The sequence below is a fragment of the Rhinoderma darwinii genome, chromosome 2 (genome assembly GCF_050947455.1).
Source record: "Rhinoderma darwinii isolate aRhiDar2 chromosome 2, aRhiDar2.hap1, whole genome shotgun sequence".
NCBI classification, from domain to species: domain Eukaryota; kingdom Metazoa; phylum Chordata; class Amphibia; order Anura; family Rhinodermatidae; genus Rhinoderma; species Rhinoderma darwinii.
The window spans coordinates 164,789,687-164,814,132 of NC_134688.1; the positions used below are offsets into that span (position 1 = coordinate 164,789,687).

Below are 24,446 nucleotides of genomic sequence, written 5' to 3' on the forward strand. Positions count from 1 at the left end.
AAACAGGCTGTGTCCTTAAGGGGTTAAATACTGAATGTATCGACCAATTTTTACCACTAACTTAAAGTACAATATGTCACAAGAAAACTATTTCAGAATCGCTTGAATAGGTAAAAGCTTTACAAAGTTATTACCACATAAAGTGACAGATGTCAGATTTGAAAAATAAGGCTCTGTCAGGAAGGACAAAAGTGGCTTCTGCGGGAAGGAGTTAATGATTGGTTCCATAATACTTTTGGATTCTGAAGCAAGATAAACACAGTAAACTTTATTGGTCCAGAAGATACCGGAGTGGCAATCAAGTTTCGAAACTATCAGTTGTCCTGTTTTTTTGTTTTTTTCCGATTTCCTAACTATTATTTGTTTTCCATAATAGAGCGTCTCTCTTTTATGATTCTGTTCCATAACTTCCAACCACTGACTGGACACTGATATAATATTACTTTTTTTCATTTGTAAATTACTGTAGTATTTAGGTCTTTTTCAGTTTGAATTCAGACCAGCAGGAATTTCATCATGTGACCGACTTAGATTTATTATATAAGCAACTGTAAAAAAGTAGCTGGAAAGTCCTACATCTCCAGGAAACTCATATATATATACGAAACACATACAAATGACGTAAAATATTTTAGAAAATAGAATAAGAATTGGTACAACGCATTTTTATTTTGTAAATGGCTGCATACTCAGTTGAAGGCCATTTGTAAGGCAAATGTCCTGTGGAGAACATGGGAAGCACTACTCCTGGTTAGATAGATACAGGTCAGCAGCACCAGACAAAAGACTAGGTTGGGTGCACGCCTCTTGGGTCACAGTCCAAATGACCCTTCAGTATAGATAATGCTTGAGAAAGGCTCACACTGAGCTGAAACGTCGCACGTGGAATTAAAGGATAATTTTTTTCACATATTTGGTAGTTCTGCCTTATTTTCCTTTAACTACTCCTGATTAAACGCCACTAGAAAAGATGTAATAACCATTTTTTCCTGTACAATTTAGGCTTCATTCACATCTGCGTCAGGGCTCCATTCCGACGTTCCGTCAAAGCGGAGCCCTGACTGACACAAACGGAAACGACAGGTTTCCGTTTTCATCACCATTGATTTCAATGCTGACAGATCCGGTGCCAATGGTTTCCGTTTGTCTCCATTGTGCAAGGGTTCGATCGTTTTGGCGGAATCAAAAGCATAGTGATGGAAACCTATGGTTTCGGTTTGCATCAGTCAGGGTCGCGTTCCAAAGGAGAACTCAGACGGAACGTCGGAAAGAGACCCTGGCGCAGATGGAACAAAGCCGTACATATATTGTATAGTAAAGAGAAAGTATAATTTTCTCACATTTTTTATGTCTTTTAAACAAGTTACAAAAGCAATATGATTAATTTATCATTTAAAAATTTACGGTCTTTTTCAGGGAGATACATCCTATGTCAAGGATCGTTGGTGTGTTTTTGATGGATTCATGGTGTTTTGTCTCTGGGTATCCTTAGTTCTACAGGTAATTCTAAAGAATACAATTTGGCATGTCCAGAAAATATAAACTGCTATGTTTATTATGTGCAGTAGATAAGTAGTTTGCTTCAGCACAACATAAATAGACAAATAGCATCCCTTCTGTGAGTCGTCCACCATCTTTACTGTGATGCATACTTCTATATGTTGACAGCTTGGTTTAAAGAAAACAGAGGATGGTTTGAGGGGCAGCTTAAGCTCCTGAGCCATGGTAAAGAATCTGTGCCAGTGTCCAACATTAGGCAGTGCACAGGTATTGTATAATCAACTGGCGACATTTTGTATGCAGGTATCGCAGGCTGTTTGTATGTGTATGTGAATAGTGTCACTTGCTACTTAGTATAGCGCATCATGTCATCATGCCATGATCCACAGATTGCAGCACGTCCTGCGTGATCTGTAGCATTATCGAATAAAATCGTTACATTGTTGACAAGGATGAAAAAAAGACACTGAAGTTCTTCACATGACGTAGTATCATCTTAGTATTTAGAAATACTCCCACTGCACAAAAACATACTGACACCCAATAGGGCGTCATAATCTTTCCTGTTACATTGTCTGCCAGTAATTAGAGTTACAGTAAAATGAAGATGAATCTTATATATTACCAACCTTTGTTTTGTCTTATCACAATCAGGTATTTGAAATTGCAGAAGTTGTTGATCAGATGTCTCCATGGGGAATGTTGCGGATTCCTCGTCCTTTGATAATGATTCGTGCTTTTCGTATTTATTTCCGATTTGAGCTGCCAAGAAGTAGAATAACAAACATTTTAAAGTAAGTCATCTTCTAGTTTCTTTCTTTTTGTTGCCATAGCAACTGTATATATTTAAAGATGCTGAATAATACTTATTAGGTATAATGAGAACGTCTACTTTGGAGATTAAATTATTCACATTCTTTATAATTTCTGAAACCATCATTTATTATACAGAATTTTCCCTGTGATTTCAAAATATATTTTATTTTAAACTTCTTTTGCTATGTGACTACACATGGGACTTCATGCATGGTCATCTGGCTAGTAGAAATGCAAATGCAATACATTTGAAAAAAAGTGATAAGTTGCAAATTTTAAAGAAAACATCCACCCAAAAATGAAGGGCTTCTTAAATGTTCTTTTTTTCCTTATAGAAAGTGATGAGATATCTCTAGATTATGCCATCCTTTCCTCTTTGCTTGGAGTTTGTCTAATGGAGGCTCTGAATGAAGCATTAAATTAGTGATGCAGTTTACTTTGTATAGTGATGCTCCCTGCCACTCGCTTTGCAGGGAACCGCAACACTACTTCATTTGCTTGAATGGAGCTGTGTTGCAGTTCCCTCCACAGTGAGTGGCTGAGAGTACTGTTATGCAGGAGAAATGACAAAATGACTCTTCATTTTTAAGATCGGAAAGGGCCCAAAGATCAGTACAGTACCACTACTCTTACCGATATGCCTTAATATTAGAAGTACCCACGTAATGTTAATCTTTAATTATAACTACCTGGGATCTCCAATCCTTGAGATTGAGGAATGAAAAACAAAACATAAATTCAACAAGTAAGACTCTTCAGGCTGTTATTTTTTCCAGGTCTGTGATATTAACCATAGTTTACCCTGTTACCGATGCAAAACTATAAAAGTTCTAAGCGGTTGGAGGGTGAAAGAGAATGAGGCAGCAGAGGACCTTAGTGGATAGGTTTCTCCCCCTTCCACCATGGGCCCTAAAGCAGTCGCATGGTCTACCTCCATGGAGTGTACACCACTGACTGAGACCTTCATTTGCATAAAGCACAAGCTTTACATTGGTACATTGAATGTGAGTTGAGGGCACTATTCAACAGGTACAATAACACATACTGATGTAATTTATTAGACATTTTTCCGTAAGTAAACGCTGAGGTCCTGATAATGCCACAATTTGACCACGACTCGCATGCCCCTGCTCGTTGTAATGTAGCCTTTCCTTAAAGGGTAACTAAATGTTCAAAAAACTTTTGACATGTCAAATGTTTTGATCAGTGTGGGTCCGAGCACTGAGACCCCCACTGGCTCTAAAACGAAGCGGCAAAAGAGGTCCGGTGAGCGCTGTGCCGCTTCGTTTCTGATCGCCTTTTCTTGGAAAGGCATGCAAGTTGTGTGCAGGCTCAATAGAAAGTCTTTGAGCCCATACAACGCTCACTCCGCTTTCTGAGGAAATCCGATAAGAAACTAAGCCACACAGCGTTCACCTGAGTACTACTGCTGCTTAGTTTTAGCGATTGGCGGGGGTCTCAGTGCTTGGACCTCCACAGATCAAAACTTCTGACATGTCACTATGATATGTCAATCATTTTTTTAAACGTTTAGTTACACTTTAAGGAAGGGATACATAGTCAATGCTCACGCACATGAGTTCAGAGCCAGATTTGAAAGAACACCAGGGGCCACCATAACAAGCATATAACAGCAATATCTAGAAAAAGGGGCCTTTAAAAAAAGAAAAATCCAATTCAAATTTTTTTAAAGTTTTGCGTGATCTAAAAGAGAAATTTAATATTTAATAATTATACAACCCCTTTAAAAAAGAGCTGCCTCTCTTTCATGGGAGGGATAAAGGATCAGTTTAATGATCAGCTAAAAGATTTTGTAGTTTCAATTATAGAATGTCTGTTGGCAGCTTTCTCGTAAATAAAATAATTAAGAGTTAATTTACTGTTTTGTAAGAGAATTATTGTAAATCTACTTTGCACGTATCAGAAACCAAATCAAGCTTCACTGTTACTGCTTAAAACTTTTTTCTTCAAGTTTGTCAATGCACAAGTGTAATTAAAATTTTAAATATGATTTTGCATATTTTGGCAACGATCCTAAAATATAGAGTATTTTATAATATTAGATTCAAATTAATTTCAAATTACATATTCAGTTTATAATTTATCTATTAGGGACATTATTGACGCAAAAATAAACATGTCACCTGTCAGATTGCTTATTAAAATCTCCCAAAATTACCAGAGGTTCTGAGATTTAATTTCCTGATTTGCATTAAGTTAATTAAAATGTGATTTTGATTAAAAAGTGCCTTAAGATATGTCTCAGTTGATTGCCACACATGTTTTATAACAATCCAATGGTAATACAACTGTAGGTCTGTATTTGAGACTACATAGTACAGCTTTATATGAAGAATTTACATTTTTAAAGAATTACAAATTGCACATTGAATTTCATATAGAGTTGCAATGCTTTAAATGCAACATTAGTATAATTTATTTACACAGGGCATGGAATCTTTGTAAACTCATGATACAAAATGCAGCATTCATTGACCATTTGAAGGTTCTATATCCATATATTTATAATTATAAATGTGTTGTTGGCTTAGCTCTTTTTTATGACCGGGGGTGTTTTGGGCCTTCATGCCTAGAGCAAAATTTCTCCTTTTTAGAATGCTACAGTCTGGAGGTGATATTTTTTTTCCTTTTGCGGGACAAATAGGGCTTTCTTACTATTTAAAAGTGGAACCAATATCCTTTTTTTATAGGTATTATTTAAATAGGAAGATGGTCAAAACTAGGGGAAAGAAATGTTTTTTCAAGGTAGTTCATTCAATCAATTATATTTACCTTAAAAATGAATCTTAATTCTTCTGTGCATAGCGGTGTCAAATATGTGTTCATTGTGTATGACGTCACTATGGTGTTGAGGACAAAAACCCTATATTAGTTTTACATCTCCCCCTTAGCTTTTTAAGTACAGACATTTTTCGTAGTGAAGGCTCAAAAGCAAATAGTGTTGAAGTAGAGCAGCCAAAAATTGATGGCTAGTGGTAATTATCGTATGTTTGGGTTAATGAACATTTTGTGTGAAATAAATATATCAATGCCTGAGCACCTGACACCCATGCAAAATGCATTTATATCATCCAGGATGTATTATACTGATGCTTGTGGGTTCAGAGAGGTGTGTGCTATGTTTTTTTTAGGGGGTTACACTTGTCATTGTTTTTTGTAATTTTCTAAACAATTAAATCAATATTATGAATTAATTTAAGTCATTAAATAATTCATTATTAGTAACTAATCAGTCAATAAACTTATCAGTCAAAATAGAATCAATGGTTTGCACAGCTCACAGTTTAGATTAAGTCACTAGATCGTCCACAGGGTTTCAGAAGCTGAATAAAGGAGCTCCTTTAAAAGTTGTTAAAACATGTTGCAATTGCAGGATCTCCGTTATTTGTTAAGATGTATTTCCCATCAAGATTACTGGAACAAAATCTTCCTCAATCACTCTATAAGGGAAAAAGAGAAGGTATCAACCTCCGATAGTGTAATAACGTAATATGTAAAATCAAGGTGAAGTAGATGCCAAGGTCGAAAATGCGGCATTTAATCACAAGTTACCACCCCTTCCTTTTATTCCGAACATATACAATAATATTTGTTATGTAGAAACTATATTAACCAAAATATTAATTACTTGTAAAAATACCTGTTATAGTATACAAGCTGAAGAAATAAAAAATAAAGCTCTATTCAATTCACATAAAAGTGCTCCATTATATCATAATGCATTTTTTTACTTCTAAAACCGCCATATGTGCATTAAGTCAAATTGCTTCTAGCTACAAAAAAATCATAATAGTAAAATAAATTTACATATATAGTCAAGAAGGACCAAAGTCCATAGATTTCTACATGTAAGTGAAAATAAACGAATGGACTAAGTGATAAAGAAAGGCATTACGTGTTGTGGATCATGTGGCCTGTATGGTCAATGAAGTTCAAAGATGATATATAGTAATTGTAGCATTTGGAAAAAGGATAAATTATGGAACAAACCAAGGACACGTGGCCTGACGTGGCGACATAGAGAGAACAAGCTTAACAAGTCACTAGAGCTGTAAAGGATCTGCCAGGCACAGCTTCGGGGTTAACTTCCATAGGTAATCAGTCTTCACCTGAGTCTATCTCTCTGAGACTGACTCCAGTTCCCACCACTCAGGCTGGCAGGCTTAGGAGTGGGAGAGCCTATCGCAGCCTGGCCAGACTCAGCTAGCTCCCGCCCTCTGTCTATTTATACCTGTCTTTCCTGTTCCTCCTTGCTTGTGATTCTTTCCGTGTGGTTTCCTGGCCCAGCTACAGCTCCTAACTATTTGATCCTGCTCCATACTGACCCAGGCTTTCTGACTACTCTTCTGCTCTGCGTTTGATACCTCGTGCTCTCCTGGTTTGACTTGGCTCGTTCACCACTCTGTTGCTCACGGTGTTGCCGTGGGCAACTGCCCCTTTCCCTTTGCTTTATATTCCCTTGTATGTTTGTCTCGTGCACTTACTGAGCGTAGGGACCGCCGCCCAGTTGTACCCCGTCGCCTAGGGCGGGTCGTTGCAAGTAGGCAGGGACAGAGTGGCGGGTAGATTAGGGCTCACTTGTCTGTTTCCCTACCCCTATCATTACAAGAGCATCGTTGGTGAATAAATAGCAATAATAAAAAAAAAATCACATGACTGAAGTTTCAACATTCATATACAAATGCAGGTAACAGAGTCACAATTATAAAATAATATTAAGATGTAGTACACAAAACACTAGTAGCTAAAGCTCGAAAGTTCATAGATGCTATTTTTTTTAAGACTTAATAATGTTGAGACTACATAATATTAATATAAGTTCAGAGCTAAACTTCAAACATACCTATTCGAAGCGTCAGATCACTATGACAACCGCTTTCTGTTGATCTTATATGCCACTGTTACACTGACTCTATATAACAAATTTATACACTAAATTTCAATCCATTTCTTTTAGATTTAATTTAATTAATAATATCACACTAACACTATGTAGAAATAAGGGTGTTTTCTAGCGGAAATAAGTTTTAACAATACCTACACCCAGGATCGTAACCTAAGATCGGCCTCATACAGATTGTATATACACAAACGATTTTTCTACCTTTTAATATATCCTTTTTAATATACCATTGTTATTTAAACACCACAAGAGTTGATATTGATAAATTGTATATAAAAATGGAAATTTGTACTTACAATTTGGTACAACTAATGGCTCGCTCAGACCTCGATTTGATTGCAAGGTCTGTGACCTTCGACCCTCACTCGACAATCCCTGTTCCCTCATACTTGTTGCCCTATATAAAGGATGTCATTTCTATTAGTACTGTATTTGTATTTTACCTGATGAAGAGTCTAGTCTGACCCCGAAACGCGTCATGTTATATTACAATAAACCTCTGAGATTAATCGATTCTTGACACATTGTCAATCTGTTCCTAAGTGGAATATTGTTTATCCTGTTGCGCCATGAAAAAGGGATCCAAAATTTTACTTGTTTTCATCTTCTCCATTCTAATATTCTGAACGGAATCAGCCCAGTTTAGGATCAAGGCTGCAACTGTGCCTAACCATCACTCTTAAGAGTGTTTTGGTATCACGTCTATTTGGATGTTGTTTTCCTAGCACAACTAGACCAGGTGATCGTTTTTGACCACCTTTTCACCCCTACACACCATATTTATTGAGGTTCACGCACTATGTGCGCTGTGTTTTTCCTTGTTTATCCATATATCTAGCAATATCTATATTTGTAAAGTCCGCTGTTGCTGACCACGAACTCCTCTCATCCTGTCGACATCTTTCTCTCCAGAGATGCCAGCACATGCGGCCGTCCTGTCCCGCAGTGAGCACTAGGGTGCGCGCGAGCTCAGTCCAGTCTTAAAGAGCCAGAGTGCACACATCTGTGAGATTGAGCTGATTGCTCCCAGATCACCCTGGACTATAAGAAGGGCCCTGCCCCTTTCTTCCTTGCCTGAGCATTTTTTGTTCCTACCCGTGTTAGTTTTGCCAATGGTCCCTTGAGTGTTCCTACAGACATTTCGTTTGGTATTTGAGGAACTTGGATGAGTGTCATCGGCAGCTGCCTCCTTGCCGAACCTTCACCAGGGAGACTCTTCCATTGGCGAGTACGCCATTCACTTCCGCACCCTAGTGGGAGAGTTGTTATGGAACAACGAAGCCTTGGTGGCAACATTTTGGCAGGGACTGTCCCCCGAGATTAAGGACGAGCTTGCCGCCCGAGATCTGCCATCTACCCTGGACGATTTCATTCTTCTGTCCGCCCGGATCGACATAAGGATCCGAGAAAGGTTCCAAGAGGCTCGTTGTGAGGGAGGACTCCCTAGTCCGGCCCCCATTTTTCAGCAACTCCTGCTGTCCTCATCAGCTGTTCCATCTAAGGAGTCTCTGAAGATGGACCATCTCAAGCTGTCTACCCAGGAGAGACAACGCAGACGCACTTCGGGATTCTGTCTGAGTTGTGGCCTCGGAGGCCATATTGGGCGTTTGTGTCCCAGATGCCAGAGAGACCCCAGTGCCTAGGATTGGTTGGAGAGACAACCCTAGGTGGTACGGTACCAAATAAAACATTCTGTTCCAAGTTGACTATTCCTGTGACCTTAGTATCCGGCGAGAGGACGCATCGGGTTTCTGCCTATCTGGACTCCGCATCCGCGGCAACTTCATCCAAAAGGATCATCTCCAGTTGCCCACAGTTCCCCTGGAGACATCCTTGGCTGTTGCCTCGGTGAATGGACTGCCTCTGCCCGATCCGATAGTGTCTAAGACCAAGCTGCTGAAGCTCCAAGTTAGAGCCCTTCATTCCAAACCAACATCATTTCTTGTTTTGCCCAAAGCCATCAATACTGTTTTGCTGGGCCTGCCTTGACTTCGACTGCATGCCCCAGTCCTGGACTGGAATTCCGGAGAGATTCTCCAATGGGGCCCCAAGTACCTCGATCGCTGTCTCTTGCAGATCCATCCTATCCTCCTCTGCCTATGTCATTGGCGGGACTGCCCCCCAATTTCGCTCAGTTTGCAGATGTCTTCAGCAAGAAGGAGGCTGAGATGCTGCCTCCACATCGGACTTATGACAGCCCCATTGAATTGGTTCCAAATGCCTCTCTCCCCCGTAGACAGGTATATCCTCTCTCCTTGCCAGAGTCTCTATCCATGTCGGCTTATATCAAGGAGAATTTGGAGAGGGGTTTCATACGATAGTCTTCCTCCCCTCGTTAAAAAAAAAGACAGATCTCTTCGACCATGCATTGACTACCGTGGTCTCAACTAGATCACTGTAAAGAACAAATACCTCTTTTGCCACTTATATCCGAACTGTTTGACCGTATACAAGGAGCCAGGGTTTTTTCAAAATTAGACTTGCGTGGGGCTTATAATTTGATCTGAATCCGTCAAGGGGACGAGTGGAAGACAGTGTTCAACACCCGAGACAGGCACTACGAATACCTGGTGATGCCATTCGGACTGTGTAACGCTCCCGTGGTCTTCCAGGAATTCGTCCATGATATCTTTCGAGATCTCCTCTATGTCTGTGTTGTAGTTTATCCTGATGGTCTTTTGATTTTCTCCCCAGATCCGACGACTCATTGTAGGCATGTCCGTCAAGTTCTACTGCGATTAAGGGAGTATCGCTTATATGCCAAGCTGGAGAAGTGCATGTTCGAGAGAAAGTCTCTACCCTTCCTGGGCTACATTATCAAGATGGATCCTGAGAAGGTAAAGGCCGTCCTGGAATGGCCACGCTCTCAAGGCTTAAGGTCCATACAGCGTTTCTTGGGATTCACCAACTTTTACCTGCAGTTCATCCCAAACTTCTCCTCACTGACAGCTCCCATCTCTACCCTCACCAAAAAAGGCATGAACGCCATGGTGTGGACTCCAGAGGCAGAGGCCGCGTTTAATAGCTTGAAGAGTGCCTTCATGTCAGCCTCAACCCCGACATCATCCTGATGTATCGCTACAGTTTTCGTTGGAGGTGGACACCTCATCTCTTGGTTCTGGCGCACTTCTGTTCTAGAGAGGTCCCAAAGGCAAGACAGTGGTATGTGGCTATTACTCCAAGCTCTTATCTTCCGCAGAGCGCAACTAATCGATTGGGGATCGGGAGTTACTGGCCATCAAACTGGCCCTGGTGGAGTGGAGACAACTACTAAAGGGCGCAGCTCATACCATCCTGATATTCACTGACCACAAGAACCTCACCTATCTCCAGACAGCCCAATGGCTGAACCCCCGTCAAGCCAGGTGGTCGCTGTTCTTTGCCTGCTTCCAGTTTGAGCTCCACTACCGCCCTGCTGACAAGAATTTGAGGTTCAATGCTTTGTCCAGGTCATTCGAGACAGAGGACACCATGGAGTTTCCACAAAATATCATTAACCCATCCTGTATCATCTCTGTCAACCCTTGGCAAGTTAGAGACATCCCTCCGCGGAGGACTTTTGTGCGTCTGGCAGACAGAAGAAGAATCCTCCGTTGGGAAAACAGCTCTAAACTGGCAGGTCACGCGGGTGTCTGTAAGACCCGAGACCTGATTGCCCGTCAGTTCTGGTGGCCCACGCTGCCCAAAGACATCATGGACTTTGTCTCCTACTGCACGGTGTGCGCAGCAAACAAAGTTGCTCATTCCAAACCGGCAGGGCTGCTCCAGCCGCTGCCTGTGCCCAATGCTCCCTGGCAGCATATTGCAATGGACTTCGTCACGGATCTGCCTCCCTCTGCTGGGTGCAATACGGTTTGGGTGGTGGTGGACAGATTCTCTAAGATGGCTCATTTTGTTCAGCTGACCGGCCTACCTTCTGCTTCTCGACTGGCCAACCTCTTCATCCAACACATCTTCCGCCTGCACGGCTTACCTCTGCATATCGCGTCTGATCGGGGGATTCAGTTCACCTCAAAGTTCTGGAGGGCCCTCTGTAAACTCCTCGATATAAAGTTGGACTTTTCAGCCTACCACCGCCAGTCGAATGGCCAAGTTGAGAGGATCAACCAGATTATGGAGAACTACTTACGACACTTCATCTCCAGGCAGTATGATGACTGGGTGCAGCTTCTTCCTTGGGCCGAGTTCTCGTATAACAACCATACTAGCGAGTCCACAAAGACCACACCATTTGCCATAATTTACGGACAACACCCTCAAATTCCTCTCATGGTGTTAGTTACGTCCAAGGTGCCCGCAGCTGACTTTGCTTTCAGGGAATTTAGTGCAGATCTGGCAGCAAACCCGATCCTCTATTCTCCTGGCGGTCTACCGCATGAAGTGAAAGGCGGATACAAGGACAAGAGAGCCACCTGAGTTTCTTCCGGGTACCAGGGTTTGGGTGTCCTCAAGAAATATCCGGCTGAGGGTGCCGTCATGCAAATTCGCTTCCAGGTTCCTAGGACCCTTTGAGATCTTGCAGCGGATCAACCCGGTCTCTTAGAAGCTTCGGCTGCTCGCTACCCTCCGGATCCCTAACTCCTTTCACGTGTCTCTTCTGAAACCTGTGGTACTGAACTTCTACTCTAAGACTCTTAGCCCTGCAGTTGCCCCCAGCGGTTCTGCAGAGATATTTGAGGTTAAGAAGATCCTGGACACCAGAAAAGTAAGAGGAAGAACCTTTTATTTAGTAGATTTTATTGGGTTTGGTCCAAAGGAGAGGTCCTCGGAGCCAGAAGAGAATCGCAATGCTCCTGCCCTCATTAGGAAGTTTCTCTCTCGTTCTGGTCCAAAGAAGAGGGGGCGTAAGAGGGGGATACTGTAACATCCGCGGTCACTGACCCTGAACTCCTCTCATCCTGCCGACGGCTTTCTCTCCAAAGATGCCAGCACGTGCGGCTGTCCTTTCCCGCAATGACCACTAGGGTGCGCGTGCGAGCTCAGTCCAGTCTTAAAGAGCCAGAGCGCCCACACATGTGTGAGATTGAGCTGGTTGCTCCCAGATCACCCTGGACTATAAGAAGGGCCCTGCCCCTTCCTTCATTGCCTAAACGTTGTTTGTTCCTACCCCTGTTAGTCTTGCAAATGGTCCCTTGAGTGTTTTCCAGTTCGCAGTGTTCCCATTCCTGTTACCTGTATCCTGTATCTCATGCTACCATGTTCCTGTGCTGTACAGAGTTGGAGTCGTGTTGTGTCCATGTGAACTCCCCCTTAAAGTGAGCATAATAAAGAAACAACTCAAAATTTACAAATAAACATTTCTGACTTTTCCCAAAATAATACATAAGTAACCAATATAGCCACCCTTCTTTTCAAGAACAGTCATAAACCTTCAATCCATGGAGCCTGTCAGTTTCTTAATCTGTTGACGATCAACTTTTTGTGCAGCAGCAACCATTGCCTCCCAGACACTGTTCAGAGTAGTGTACGGTTTTCCTTAACGGTAAATCTGCAGTTTAAGAAGGGCCCAGACGTTCTGAGTAGGGTTTAGGTCAGATGAGGAAGGGAGCCATGTCATTATTCTTTCATCTGGCTAGCCATGCAGGGGAGTACTTTGATGCATGCGATGGAGCATTGTCCTGCATAAAAATCATGGTTGTCTTGAAAGATGCAGACTTTTTCCTGTACCACTGCTTAATGAAAGTGTCTTCTAAAAACTGGCAGTAGGTGTAATGACAGGGATAGGGAAACAGACAAGTGAGCCCTAATCTACCCGCCACTCAGTCCCTGCCTACTTGCAACGACCCGCCCTAGGCGACGGGGTACAACTGGGCGACGGTCCCTACACTCAGTAAGTGCACAACAGACATCCAGACAAGGAAACACAGAACAAGGGAAACGGGGCAGTTGCCCACGGCAACACCGTGAGCAACAGAAGTAAACGAGCCGAGTCAAACCAGGAGAGTACGAGGTGCCAAACGCAGAGCAGGAGAGTAGTCAACAAGCCGAGTCAAACCAGGAGTGTACGAGGTACCAAACGCAGAGCAAAAGAGTAGTCAGTAAGCCAGGGTCAATACGAAGCAGGGACAAGTAGTTCAAGAAGCTGCAGCAGGGCCAGGAAACTAAACGAGAAGAATCACAAGCAAGGAAGAACAGGAAAGGCAGGTATAAATAGACAGAGGGCGGGAGCTAGCTCCGTCTGGCCAGGCTGTGATAGGCTCTCCCACTCCTAAGCCTGCCATCCTGAGTGGTGGAAGATGGAGTCAGTCTCACAGACATAGAAGCAGGTGCAGACTGATTACCTATGGGCGTGGATACAGAAGGTGTTCCTGGCAGATCCTTAACAGTAGGTTTGAGAGTTGATTTTTAGTCTATCTTCAACACGAAAATGTCCAACTAGCTAATCTTTATTAATACCAGCCCACCTCCACATTGCTGGTGTATGAGTCGAAGTGGAGCTCTGTGCCCATTACTGATCCAGCCACGGGCCCATCCGTCTGGTCCATCAAGAGTCACTCTTATCTCATCCGTCCATAAAACCTTTGAAAAACCTGTCTTCAGATATTTCTTGGCCCGGTCTTGACATTTTTAACTTATGTGTCTTGTTCGATAGTGGTCAGGTTTCAGGCTTCCTTACCTTGGCCTTGTCTCTGAGCACTGAACACCTTGTACTTCTGGGCCTTCCAGGGAGGTTGCAGTTCTGGAATATGACAGCACTTTGGTATAATGGGTTCCTGGTCGCTTCATGTTTGATTTTTCTCAAATCTTTGGCAGTTAATTTGCATTTTTTTTTCTCCACACATTTCTTCCGACCCTGCTGACTATTTTCAACAAAACGTTTTGATGGTTCTGTGATCATGCCCCAATATCTTAGCAATTTCAAGAGTGCTGCATTCCTCTGAAAGACTTTTAACAATTTTTTACTTTCCAGAGTCAGTTAAATCTCTTTTTTGGCCCATTTTGCCAGAGGAAAACAGGCTGCCTAATAATTATGCAAAACTTGATATAGGGTCTTGATCTCCTTAGGCCATACCCTCCCTCATCACACAAATATACATCACCTGATATGCTTCAATCCAATAAAAATGATGATATGGTCAAAATACTCACTTGCCTAATAATTCTGCACACAGTGTAGATCCAGAAGGTCTCTTTTTTTGTTTCTATTCGTTACAGGTTCGCCACCCCTCCAGTTTTTTTTTTAAACTATTTCCATCCCTTGAAACTTAAGGCCTTTAGGTGAGCAGTGATATACCGTCTTAAAATGTGACGAGACACTATTTGGCTCTAACCCAACTTTAATAGTTTATATATGCTACCTAATTCTTGTTTTTAGTTTACGTAGGTTTCTTACCTACATACTGGAGACCACCAGTACACCCGAGCATGTAGATAACCCCCACATTTTCACAGCCAAAATAATTTTTCATTTTAACCCCTTAAGGACGCAGTCTAATTTGGGCCTTAAGTCTCAGAGCCCATTTTTCAAATCTGACATATTTCACTTTATGTGGTAATAACGTCGGAATACTTAAACCTATCCAAGCGATTCTGAGATTGTTTTCTCGTGACACTTTGGGCTTCATGTTCGTGGTAAAATTTGGTCGATATATTCAGTCTTTATTTGTGAAAAATTGCAAAATTTAGAGAAAATTTACAAAAAATAGAATTTTTCAGAATTTAAATGCATCTGCTTGAAAAACAGACGGTTATACCACCCAAAATAGTTACTAGTTCACATTTCCCATATGTCTACTTTAGATTGGCATCGATTTTTGAACATTATTTTATTTTTCTTGGACGTTGCAAGGCTTAGAACATAAACAGCAATTTCTCATATTCTTAAGAAAATTTCCAAAGCCTTTTTTTGAAGGTACCAGTTCAGTTCTGAAGTGGATTTGAGGGGCCTATGTATTAGAAACCCCCATAAAACACCCCATTTTAAAAACTAGACCCCTCAAAGTATTCAAAACAGCATATAGAAAGTTTTTTAACCCTTCAGGCATTTCACAGGAATTAAAGCAAAGTGGAAATGAAATTTGCAAATTTCATTTTTTCTGCTGAATTTCAAATTTATTCAATTTTTTTCTGTAACAGAGAAGGTTTTACCAGAGAAATACTACTAAATATGTATTGTCCAGATTCTGCAGTTTTTAGAAATGTCCCACATGTGGCTCTAGTGCGCTCGTGGACTAAAACACAAGCCCTAGAAGCAAAGAAGCACCTAGTGCATTTTGAGGCCTCTTTTTTATTAGAATATATTTTAGGCAGCATGCCAGGTTTGAAGAGGTGTTGAGGTATCATAACAATGGAAACCCACCAGAAGTGACCCCATTATGGAAATTACACCCCTCAAGGAATTCATTTATGGTTTTTGTTATCATTTTGACTGCACAGTTTTTTCACAGCACCTATTTGAATTGGGCTGTGAAATGAAAAAAATGATATTTTTTTCCAATAAGATGTTATTTTTGATCAAAATTTCTTATTTTCACAGGGAACAACATACCCCATTTTGTTGCCCAATTTGTCCTTAGTGCGGCAATACCCCATTTGTGGTGATAAACTGCCGTTTGGGCCCATGGGAGGGCTCAGAAGGAAAGGACCACCATTTGGCCTACTGGAGCTTTTCTGGTGCTAAGTCATGTATGCAGAAGCCCCTGAGGTACCAGTAGAGTTGAAACCCCCGAGAAGTGACCCCATTTTAAAAACTACACCCCTTAAGACATTCATCTAGAGGTGTAGTGAGCATTTTGACCCCACAGGTACTGTGTAAAAGATAATGCGCAGCAGATGGTGCAGAGTGCGATTTGCAATTTTATATATATATATGGCATGTCAGTGTCCGATATAGTGTGCCCAGCATGCGCCACCGGAGATATACACCCCTTAAATTTTTAATGTGGGTTCTCCTGGGTACGGCAATACCCTACATGTGGCTGTTATCAGCTGCCTGGTCACACGGCAGGGCTTAGAAGGGAAGGACCACCATTTGGGCTACTGGAGCTTTTCTGGTGCTAAGTCATGTATGCAGAAGCCCCTGAGGTACCAGTACAGTTGAAACCCCCGAGAAGTGACCCCATTTTAAAAACGACACCCCTTAAGACATTCATCTACAGGTGTAGTGAGCATTTTGACCCCACAGGTACTGTGTAAAAGATAATGCGCAGCAGATGGTGCAGTGTGAGATTTGCAATTTTATATATATATATGCCATTTCAGTGTCCAATATATTGTGCCCAGCATGCGCCACCGGAGATATACACCCCTTAAATTGTAATGTGGGTTCTCCTGGGTACGGCAATACCCTACATGTGGCTGTTATCAGCTGCCTGGGCATACGGCAGGGCTCAGAAGGGAAAGATGAGGGGGGTAAGCTGTGCGGAGGGCATCAGGGTAAATTAAAAATCAAGGGATGTATGATACATTTTAAAACAATCTTTTATACAGAGCCCTGGTTTTTCGGGACACGTGTCACATTGGTATATTGTGTTCTTCCTTATCCCCCTCTTATAGCAGACTCTGCACCTCTTTTGACTCTTTCCCTTTCCACCGGTTTGGGGAACTTCTCTTGGAAAGTGTTGCCCTGGTACGATGCGTGTGGCCTCGCTTCCAGAAGTACTGGGTGCCCCCCCTTCCTGGTCCCTAAAGATTAGATCTTGAAATTCCAGGAAAGTTCCCCTCTGGCCTGCACATCGACGTATTGTACAAAGCCATCTGTATGATGTGCCCGGCCAGCTTCTTATACCACACCGCATGGCGCTGTAGAGCTTCAGGACTTGATTTGACAAGTCCATCCCTCCCATGTACCTATTGTAGTCCAGGATGCAGTCTGGTTTGGGGGTGGCCTTTCCTTCATATATCCTAAATCTGTAGGTATACCCTGATGCACTCTCGCACAGCTTATACATCTTCACGCCATACCTTGCCCTCTTACCCGGCAGGTACTGGCGGAATTGAACCCTCCCTTTAAAATGTACCAGGAACTCATCAATAGAAATACACTTCTCGGGGGTGAATGCTTGGGAAAACCGGGCACTGAAACGGTCTAATAGGGGTCTCCGTTTATACAAACGGTCAAAACTGGGGTCATCTCGGGGTGGGCACTGCTCATTATTAGTATAATGTGAGAAGCGAAGTATTGCCTCATTTATTTATTTTTTTAGGTTCCAGTTCAGTTCTGAAGTTGCTTTGAGGGGCCCATATATTAGAAACCCCTATCAAACACCCCATTTTAGAAACTAGACCCCTCAAAGTATTCACAACAGCATTTAGAAAGTTTATGAACACTTTAGGTGTTTCACAGAAATTTAGAGCAAAGTAGAGGTGAAATTAACTTTTTTTTTTTTTGTCAGAAAATCCTCTTTATACCATTTTTTTTATAACACAAAAGGATTTATCAGAGAAACGCAACTTAATACGTATTGCCCAGATTCTGCAGTTTTGAGAAATATCCCACATGTGGCCCTCGGGCGGTAATGTACTGAAGCACCGGCCTCTGAAGCAAAGGAGCACCTAGTGGATTTTGAGCCCTCTTTTTTATTAGGCACCATGTCCGGTTTGAAGAGGTCTTGTGGTGCCAAAACATTGGAAACCCCCCAAAAGTGACCCCAATTTGGAAACTAGACCCCTTGAGGAATCCATTGCAGTTTTCATTTCATGCATGCAGCTTTTTGATCAGTTTTTATTCTATTTTTATTTGGCGTGGTGACTAAAAAACCGCAATTCTACTATTGATTTTTTGTTCTATTTTTTTTACAGCGTTCACCGTGCGCTATAAATGACACATTCACTTCATTCTGCGGGGCGATAAGATTACGGCGGTACCAGATGTTTATAGTTTTTTTATGTCTTATGGCGTTTGCACAATAAAATACTTGTTGTAATAAATCATTTACTTTTTGTGTTACCTTATTCTAAGAGCCATAACGTTTTTATTTTTCAGAGGTAGCAAGAGAGTTGAATCCAGCGCTTAGGTAGGGATTAAAATTGAACAATTTTCCAAGTTTAATGGTTTTTCTTTAAAAGTCCAGTAAGGTATAGTCCTGGTGTGTGGACAATGGGGGAATATAATCCTTGTGAGCCTACGCGTTTCGGACGATTCCGACGTCCTTAGACTTGGCTGTAGCCAAGTCTAAGGACGTCGGAATCGTCCGAAACGCGTAGGCTCACAAGGATTATATTCCCCCATTGTTCCATTTTATCCCTACCTAAGCGCTGGATTCAACTCTCTTGCTACCTCTGTTTCTGCATCGTGTGCCGACACGAAGGATCCGGGCACTGACAGCGACACTCATTATTGTGTCAGGTGAGCTGGAGGATTCCTCCCCTTCTTTCCGTTTTTATTTTTCCTTCAAAAAAGCCGTGCGAGGACTTATATTTTGCGTAACGAATTGTAGTTTTGATCAGTACCATTTTTAGGTACATGCAACTTTTTGATCTCTTTTTATTCCATTTTTTAGGTGGTGAAGTGACCAAACAATTGTGATTCTGGTACGGTTTATTATTTATTTTTTTTTACGCCGTTCACCGCGCGGGATAAATAACGAAATAATTTTGTAGTTCAGGCCGTTACGGACGCGGCGATACCAATTATGTATAGTTTATTTGTTTATTTATTTATTTATTTTAATAATAAAGACTGATAAGGGAAAAAGGGGGATTTTTACTTTTATTACTTTTAAAACTTTTATTTTCTTATTTTTACACAACTTTTTTTTACTTTTTTTTAACTTTTTGACTTTGTCCCACTAGGGGACTTGAGGGCAGGAGGCCCTGATCGCTATTTTAATACACTGCACTACATGATTAACCCCTAAGAAGCCGCGATCGCTATTGAACGCGGCTTCTGAGGGGTTAAATCTGCGGGGACCACCGCAATCGGTCCCTGCACATTGAGCTGTGATAGCCTGCTGTCGGAAACAGCAGCTATCACAGCTCATGAACGCGCCCCGCGCGAACGGCGCCGTGTTTACTCCATGACATACTATTATGTCATGGAGCGCGAACGATGCACTTACCATGACATAATAGTATGTCCTGGAGCGTTAAGGGGTTAAAAGACATACCTAGCTTAAAAATCTGAACTCATTAGTTCTTATCATCCTTCGACTAGTACCATTATTTTTGCATCCAGGACTGGACCCAGACCAATAAAAACAACTATTAGTCTATTTTTTTTTTAAATTATTCTTTAGGAAGGTCTTTACAATTTCGTGTTTCATATTTGTAGCTTTTTAAAAAAAATAAACACAGGATATGCCAGCAAAGTGGAACGAATTACCAGGTTGTATTTTAGAATTTTTCTTTTCTAGATTCTTTAGTTGACCCACATTTTTACTATATTGAGTAATAAAAGAAATATCTATATTCATCAGTCAAATTATGTTGGGCAGTTACATCTGCTTTTGGGCACCCTATTTTCTAATTTTTTATTGTTAAAAAATTGTTAAAGATACAACACTGTTCCTCAATGTACTTGATCGCGGAATTTTTTTTGTCATTTTGTTGAAATTGTCCCTTGGGGATATGTTTAATACAAGCTGGATAATGACAGCTTGTGGTGTCTATATATGAGTTCATATCTATCGATTTGCAGTAAGTCATTGTGAGGATTTCTCTACCTTCAATAAAAATTTAAAGATCTAGAAAATTCACACTTTCCAGACTTTTTTCTGTAATGAAAACATTATTCCAGTCATTATCATTGATATATTCAAAGAAAATATCCAGAGATGTTGCTGTACCTCTCCAAATAATGAGACAATAGACAATGTATCTTTTACAAAAAATTAGACCCAATTAATTTTGGGACCTACCTAAAGGGTTAATAAATAAAACGTCTTAGTGCGCCATAAATAAACTTGCATAACTGGGTGCAAATTTCGCCCCCATTCTTGTTCTCATCTGCTTTAAATAAAAATTATCCCCATATCAAAATGAATGTGTCAAATGAAAGAAATGCAGTTCAATAACAACAGTTTTTGTGAGGCTTGAAGCCTATTGTCTCCTTCCATAAAAAAATGACTGCATCCAAACCCCCTTTTAAGGGAATAACGGTGTACAGAGAAGTGACATTATTTGTAGGTAGTACTAAATCGTCTGTGATTGAGGGGACAGATTTTAGTGCTAAAGTAGTACCCTGAGTGTCCTTTAAATAGGAACTACTCTTTGCTCAAACTTTTGATATATCATAGAAACATTTTAAAAGTTTGGATTGGTGGGGGTCTGGGTGCTGAGACCACCACTGTTGCTGAAACGAGGGTGCAGAAGCACTCAGCTAGAACATCTATGTGAACCTTCTTCAGCCTGACGATGAACATTCATCACCACCGAAGGTGCAGGGCGCTCAGGTGAGCGATCCTGCACCTTTGTTTCAGCAACGGTGAGGGTCTCAGCACCCGGGCTCCCACCGGTCCAAACTTTTAATATGTCTCTATGACATATCAAAAGTTTGATGAAAGTGTAGTAACGCTTTAAATATAATGGTGCCACTCTCACATATTTTTGCAGATAGCCATCTATATACTCCGTGAGTCTACAGGTTAGAGATGAAATGCCCAAAACAATAGGTCTAAGCAGAGTATTCTTAGTGTTCTTATGTATTTTGGACATACAATATAAATATATTGTATGAATTACCAGATTTTTAACATATAATCAAACCTTTTTTTTATTTAGGATACTTAGATTTTAACCTATTATAAGCAAATCACTGAGTTCTTTCCTATAATCATTAGTGGCGCTTTACTTCTTTATGATAATCCAAATAATGTAGCATGACAACCCTCTCCCTCTTGTCTGCCGGCTTTATTACAATGTTAGGATTTTTTTGTAGGTCACACAGCGCCTACTTTTTATCTTTCATTAAATTATTTGAATTCTTCTTCAGGTTTAGACGTTTGAGATCTTTTATTACTGCTCTCTTAAAGAGGCTCTGTCACCAGATTTTGCAACCCCTATCTCCTATTGCAGCAGATCGGCGCTGCAATGTAGATAAGAGTAACGTTTTTTGTTTTTTTTTAAACGAGCATTTTTGGCCAAGTTATGACCATTTTTATATTTATGCAAATAAGGCTTTCTAAAGTACAACTGGGCGTGTTTAAAGTTAAAGTACAACTGGGCGTGTATTGTGTATGTAAATCGGGGCGTTTTTACTTCTTTTACTAGCTGGGAGTTGTGACTAGAAGTGTATGATGCTGACGAATCAGCATCATCCACTTCTCTTCGTTAACACCCAGCTTCTGGCAGTGCACAGACACACAGCGTGTTCTCGAGAGATCACGCTGTGACGTCACTTCCCCAGGTCCTGCATCGTGTCGGACGAGCGAGGACACATCGGCACCAGAGGCTACATTTGATTCTGCAGCAGCATCGGCGTTTGCAGGTAAGTCGATGTAGCTACTTACCTGCAAACGCTGATGCTGCTGCTGAATCAACTGTAGCCTCTGGTGCCGATGTGTCCTCGCTCGTCCGACACGATGCAGGACCTGGGGCAGGAAGTGAGTGACGTCACAGCGTGATCTCTCGAGAACACGCTGTGTGTCGGTGCACTGCCAGAAGCTGGGTGGTAACGAAGAGAAGTGGATGATGCTGATTCGTCAGCATCATACTCTTCTATTCACAACGCCCAGCTAGTAAAAGAAGTAAAAACGCCCAGATGTACATACACAATACACGCCCAGTTGTACTTCAACTTTAAACACGCCCAGTTATACTTTAGAAAGCCTCATTTGCATAAATATAAAAATGGTCATAACTTGGCCAAAAATGCTCGTTTCTAAAAAAACAAAACGTTACTCTTATCTACATTGCAGCGCCGATCTGCTGCAATAGGAGATAGGGGTTGCAAAATCTGGTGACAGAGCCTCTTTAAATATCTCTATGTACTCATTATTCGTATTCTTTGGGCACAATGTGTATATAAATGGTTTTATTTCCCTATCTATCTGTATTGCCATTGGTACTGACATACAATAATTTGACAGATTAATTTTCCTAATAAATTTATTCATTTTCTTATGCATTTGTGTATATCTAAATTGAATTGCTTAAATGCATATTCTGAGCAACCATGAGACCTTTATCGAAAACCTCTTTTTCTCCATCAGTCAAAAGTGTGTTGCCTAAATTAAAGATACCACTTATTTCTTTGTGTTGGGGATCTGTTTTTTTTCTCCACTATTTCCCCTCCTTTTAGGCTGGGTTCTCGTGTAGCGTAAATGCTGCAGATTTTCCACAACGGAATTCTGTGGGGAAATTCTGCAGAATTTACAGTAACAGCAAATTGGATGAGATTTAGAAAATCTCATGCTCACGCAGCATAAATGTATATAAATTGACCTCGGGTACAGAATTTAAATTCGCAGCATGTCAATTTATGCTGCGTTTTTGTTGATTTTCTGTTGCGGGTTTTCCTCATTGAATTCAATGGAGATGCAAAACCCGCAACAGAAAGCCTTGTGTTGAGACTTTTGCAGTGGAAACGCAGCAATTCTACCGCAAAAATCGCAACTCAGGAAAAAATAGATAAATCATACTTACCCAGAACTCTCTCCACAGTACTGACTCCTGGGATGACGTTTCATCCAATGTGACCGCTGCAGCCAAGCACGGGCTGCAGCATCACATGGCCTGCAACATCCTCTTAGGAGGCTGGACTAAGTATAGAAAAGAGGGAGGCGGTAAGTATGGACTTTTTTTTTTACCCCATTGCTGCATTTAGCAGTGGAGATAACGTTTGGAAAACTGCACCACAATGTGGTGCGGTTTTTCGGATGGAAGGTGCTGTGGATTCCATGTCGGATACGCTGTGCAGTTTTTACGAAGTGTATCCGACCCGTGGAAACACAGCCTAAGGCTGGGTTTACACAAGCGTGTGCGTTTTGCGCATGCAAAAAATTCGGCGTTTTGCGTGCGCAAAAGGCACTTAACAGCTCCGTGTGTCAGCCCCCGTATGATGCGCGGCTGAGTGATTTTCGCGCAGTCGCCATCATTATGACACTCCGTTGGGATGTTTGTAAACAGAAAAGCACGTGGTGCTTTTCTGTTTACATTCATAGTTTGTCCGCGTTTGCGCGAATCACGCTCATCCCACTGCAGTGCTTCCGTGTAGCATGCGTGATTTTCACGCACCCATTGACTTCAATGGGTGCGTGATGCGCGAACAATTCACAAATATGGGACACGTCGTTAGTTTTTCGCAGCGGACACACGCTGCGCAAAAATCACGGACTGTCTGCACTGCCCCATAGACTAACATAGGTCCGTACGACACGTGTGAAAATCACGCGCGTTGCACGGACGTATTACACGTTCGTCTAAACAAGCCCTTGGACTTCTTTTTTGGGGGTCGATTTTGACTGTGATTTATTTGTTCTTTGGCTACAGTTCACCACATATGTTGCAGTTCTAGGAGTGGAAATAGGTGAAAATAATAAAAACAGATTCCCAACACAAAGAACCTAAATGAGAAATAACTGGTTTCATTAATTTAAGTCAACACACTTTTGACTAATGCAGAAATAAATGTTTTGGATAAAGTTTGCTCCGAATAAGCAATTGAGCAAATTTCAGACCTATTTAGGCTTTGTTCACATCTGCTTCGGGGCGGCTTTCATGGATTCCATCGGACCATTCCGTCAAGGGAACCCATGAATGGAATCCAAACAGAAACAAATGGAAACAATAGGTTTCCGTTTGCATCACCGTTGATTTCAATGGTAACGGATCCGGTGCAAATGGTTTCTGTTTTTCACCGTTGTGTAAGGGTTCTGTTGTTTTGACCGAGTCAATACCGTTGTCGACTGCGCTATTGATTCTGTCAAACAACGGAACCCTTACAAAAATAAACCATTTGCACCGGATCCAACACCATTGATATCAATGGTGATGCAAATGGAAACCATAGGTTTCCGTTTGTTTCCGTTTTGGATTCCGTTCATGGGTTCCCCTGACGGAAAGGTCTGACGGCACCCATGAACGCAGTCCCGACGCAGATGTGAACGAAGCCTTAGATACAGTATACACAAATTCATCAAAAAAAATAATCTGTCAAAACATTATATGCCAAAGTATACTCAAGAAAGACCCCACTAATGATTATACAAAATAACTCAGCAATTTGCTTATAATAGATAAAAATCTGGGTATCCTAAATTAAAAAGAATTTGAATATTTACATTTTTAAAATCTGGTAATTCCTACAATATATTATCTGCCCAAAATA

The 24,446-nt window shown here is 41.3% G+C and overlaps 1 protein-coding gene across 3 annotated transcripts in view; it reads left to right on the forward strand.

The window, feature by feature from the left end:
* NALCN (sodium leak channel, non-selective) overlaps positions 1-24,446 on the forward strand; it is a 722,821-nt gene that overhangs the window by 167,924 nt on the left and 530,451 nt on the right. For all 3 annotated transcript variants that reach the window (XM_075852442.1, XM_075852444.1, XM_075852443.1), the window contains 2 exons: positions 1,417-1,500; positions 2,155-2,294. In XM_075852442.1, the coding sequence (XP_075708557.1) occupies positions 1,417-1,500; positions 2,155-2,294 (224 nt within the window). The remainder of the gene's footprint in view (positions 1-1,416; positions 1,501-2,154; positions 2,295-24,446) is intronic.